Source organism: Meleagris gallopavo, chromosome 7 (genome assembly GCF_000146605.3).
Source record: "Meleagris gallopavo isolate NT-WF06-2002-E0010 breed Aviagen turkey brand Nicholas breeding stock chromosome 7, Turkey_5.1, whole genome shotgun sequence".
Classification (NCBI taxonomy): Eukaryota; Metazoa; Chordata; class Aves; order Galliformes; family Phasianidae; genus Meleagris; species Meleagris gallopavo.
The window spans coordinates 5,966,418-5,968,824 of NC_015017.2; the positions used below are offsets into that span (position 1 = coordinate 5,966,418).

The 2,407-nt window shown below is 47.4% G+C and overlaps 1 protein-coding gene across 1 annotated transcript in view; it reads left to right on the forward strand.

Moving 5' to 3' along the window:
• Positions 1–2,407, forward strand: part of ITGAV (integrin subunit alpha V) — a gene marked incomplete at its 5' end in the record, with an annotated part of 43,488 nt that continues 41,081 nt past the window's right edge. The window contains one exon of the mRNA XM_010713363.3: positions 1–23. Coding sequence (XP_010711665.1) covers positions 1–23 — 23 coding nt within the window. The remainder of the gene's footprint in view (positions 24–2,407) is intronic.

Here is a 2,407-nt window from a genome sequence, read left to right on the forward strand (position 1 = left end):
TTCTTCGCTCCCGATTCCTCCTCGTAAGTGCGCGGTCCCTCGGCCCCGCGCTCTCGGAGCGGGTCTGGAGCGCATCTTCGCGCGGCTCCGCTGCCCGGTGGCCGTCCTGTCTGCACTCGCGTGTGTCGCGACGTCTCCGCTATCTTAACCCCGCGGAGCGTGTTATTAAAAGCAAATATGTTCTATTTGCGTTCTTCTCTTTATTTTAAGGCGGCATCTGCGGCTGCCGAGCGGCCGGCAGCGGCGCGGGGCGGGCTCGATCCTTCCTTCTCCCGTTGCAATCGCCCTTTTGCCTTTTCGCGTTTGTTTGATGGTAACTGCTGAGCCCCGGGTGGGTGAGTGTAGTCTGGGGCTTTGTTTGTTTGCAACTTGAAACGCGAACGGTTCTTCGATAGCGGGAGAGACTTCCTCCGTATCTTTAAGAGAAACCTTTCCCCGTGACTTTAGGTGCGGGTAGAAGTTAGTTTGTATCTGCTTAGCTTTCCCATGTTGCAACTCAGATCAAACCTCTAATGAAACAAAGTCGCTCCGCAGCTTTCACAGCCCCGGCGCAGTCAGACTGGTGCCCTGGGAAGCAGGCCGGAACGCTCCGTGCGCGGGATCCGCGGTGCCTCCAGCCGCAGGCAGCGGTGCCGGGTCTCTGAGCTGCGGGAAGGGATGCTCGGGCCGTGCTGAGCCTGGTGGCTGTGGTGGGCGTTTGGTGGGGGCTGAGTCCCGCACAGCTGGCAGGAGTGAGTCCCGTTACACGCTGCTCTGAACCTCACCAGTTACAGGATGGAGGTAAAAAGCAGTTGAGTTTAAGTAATTCAAGTTGAATTAAGCTGTTTGGATCGGCTAGTGGTACGGCAGAGTTGATAGCTGTGAGAAGCTCAAGCTGCTGTTTTTTAGCTGTGGACACCAGTGTGAAGCACGTTGAGGAGTCCTGTATGGAAAACTACTCCGTGAGTTGGTGGCGGTCTTTTATCTGGATGCTATTTGTCTCCTGGCTCAGGATGTAACTGCAGTTCCAAGTGATTGAAGGGGTGACTTAGAAAGTAAAAGAGGCCTCGCATACACAGAAGCACTAATTTTGGTAGTCTGCTGTTCCCATGTATGAGCGTATTTCCAAACGCGATTCTCTTTATAAGCACATGGCAAAGCATTGGAAAGAGATGATTGGAAGACTGCACGCCTATGGAAGACTGATTGCCGAGGCAGGAATGCGTTCCCAGTGTTGTCTGCAGCACTATGTTGGGGTGGCTGGTGCACTGTGTAGGGGATGGGTAGTGCCGGAGCACAGCTGATGTATGCCTGTGGAAATTGAAATCTCCCTCAGTTGCTCTCTTTCCCAAAGTATGCGGAGTACAGGCTTCTTTGTAGATAGCCACTGGTCTTATAATTTGCCACTAATGTTACAAATTACTCAAGTCTACTAGTTTGGTTTCTGATTATAGAAATGTGTTTCCTTTTTTTGCCTCGGGAAAAGAGGTGGCTGAACCTTTGCAGAGTTCCACAGCAAGTCTTGAATTGGTGAGCATGTTAATATACCTCATCGTGGAGATTGTGTTATGAAAGAAAGGTTAAAATGAGTATGACTCATTTTTTTTAAGGTAAATATTTAGTTTGGAGGGCTTCTCAAAACTAGTTAAGTTAGAGTGAAGAGGGAGGCAAGTTACCACTTGTTAAATAGATTGTATTCATAATAATTAATGTATTTCTTCACTTGGCATTAGGAATGTTTATTTTTAGACCTTTCTGTTATGCCCAGAGAGAACATTTAAGTCCATTAAAGCATTGCAAATACTTTCTCTTGAAAACTAGTCTGTGAATGCCATTAGGGGAACCAATGGATTGTGGGAAGTCTGGGTTTTCTACCAAGTCCTCACCAGGGAATTTTGGAGGTTCTGCAAATGAAATGGAGTTGAAAAAAATAACCTGGATTGTTGGTATTCATATGAGTTGAGCTTTGGTACGATTCTGTGTGTTTATGCCCGGTATTCATGTATTAAGAAGAAAAAAACGTGGCTTGGAACTAAAATGAAGTCTGGAGGATAACCATCACAACCAGAACAAGTCTGCCAAGTTTGGATCTATCTACTAGGAGACTTACTCTCCAACCAGCTTATTTGGCTATGACTACTTCAAAACCAGCTGCCCTATCTGATAGGAAATAACATTGCCTGCGAGTGGAAGACTTCTCTCTTTAGCAGTCTAAGTGAAAGCAGCACAGCAGAGCAGATTCTGAAAGAAGGAAGCATTTAGTTATACATCTTTGCTTCTTCTGGATGTCACTGCCTTCAAATGGACTTCCTAAGAAAAGTGCTGATGAGTCGTGTGTCTGAGAGCTGTGGGATTTCCTGGAAGAAGTTAATGGCCTTGTTTGGTCTGGCTTTGTGCTCCATCTGTTTCTTACTCTGCAGCTTCTGCA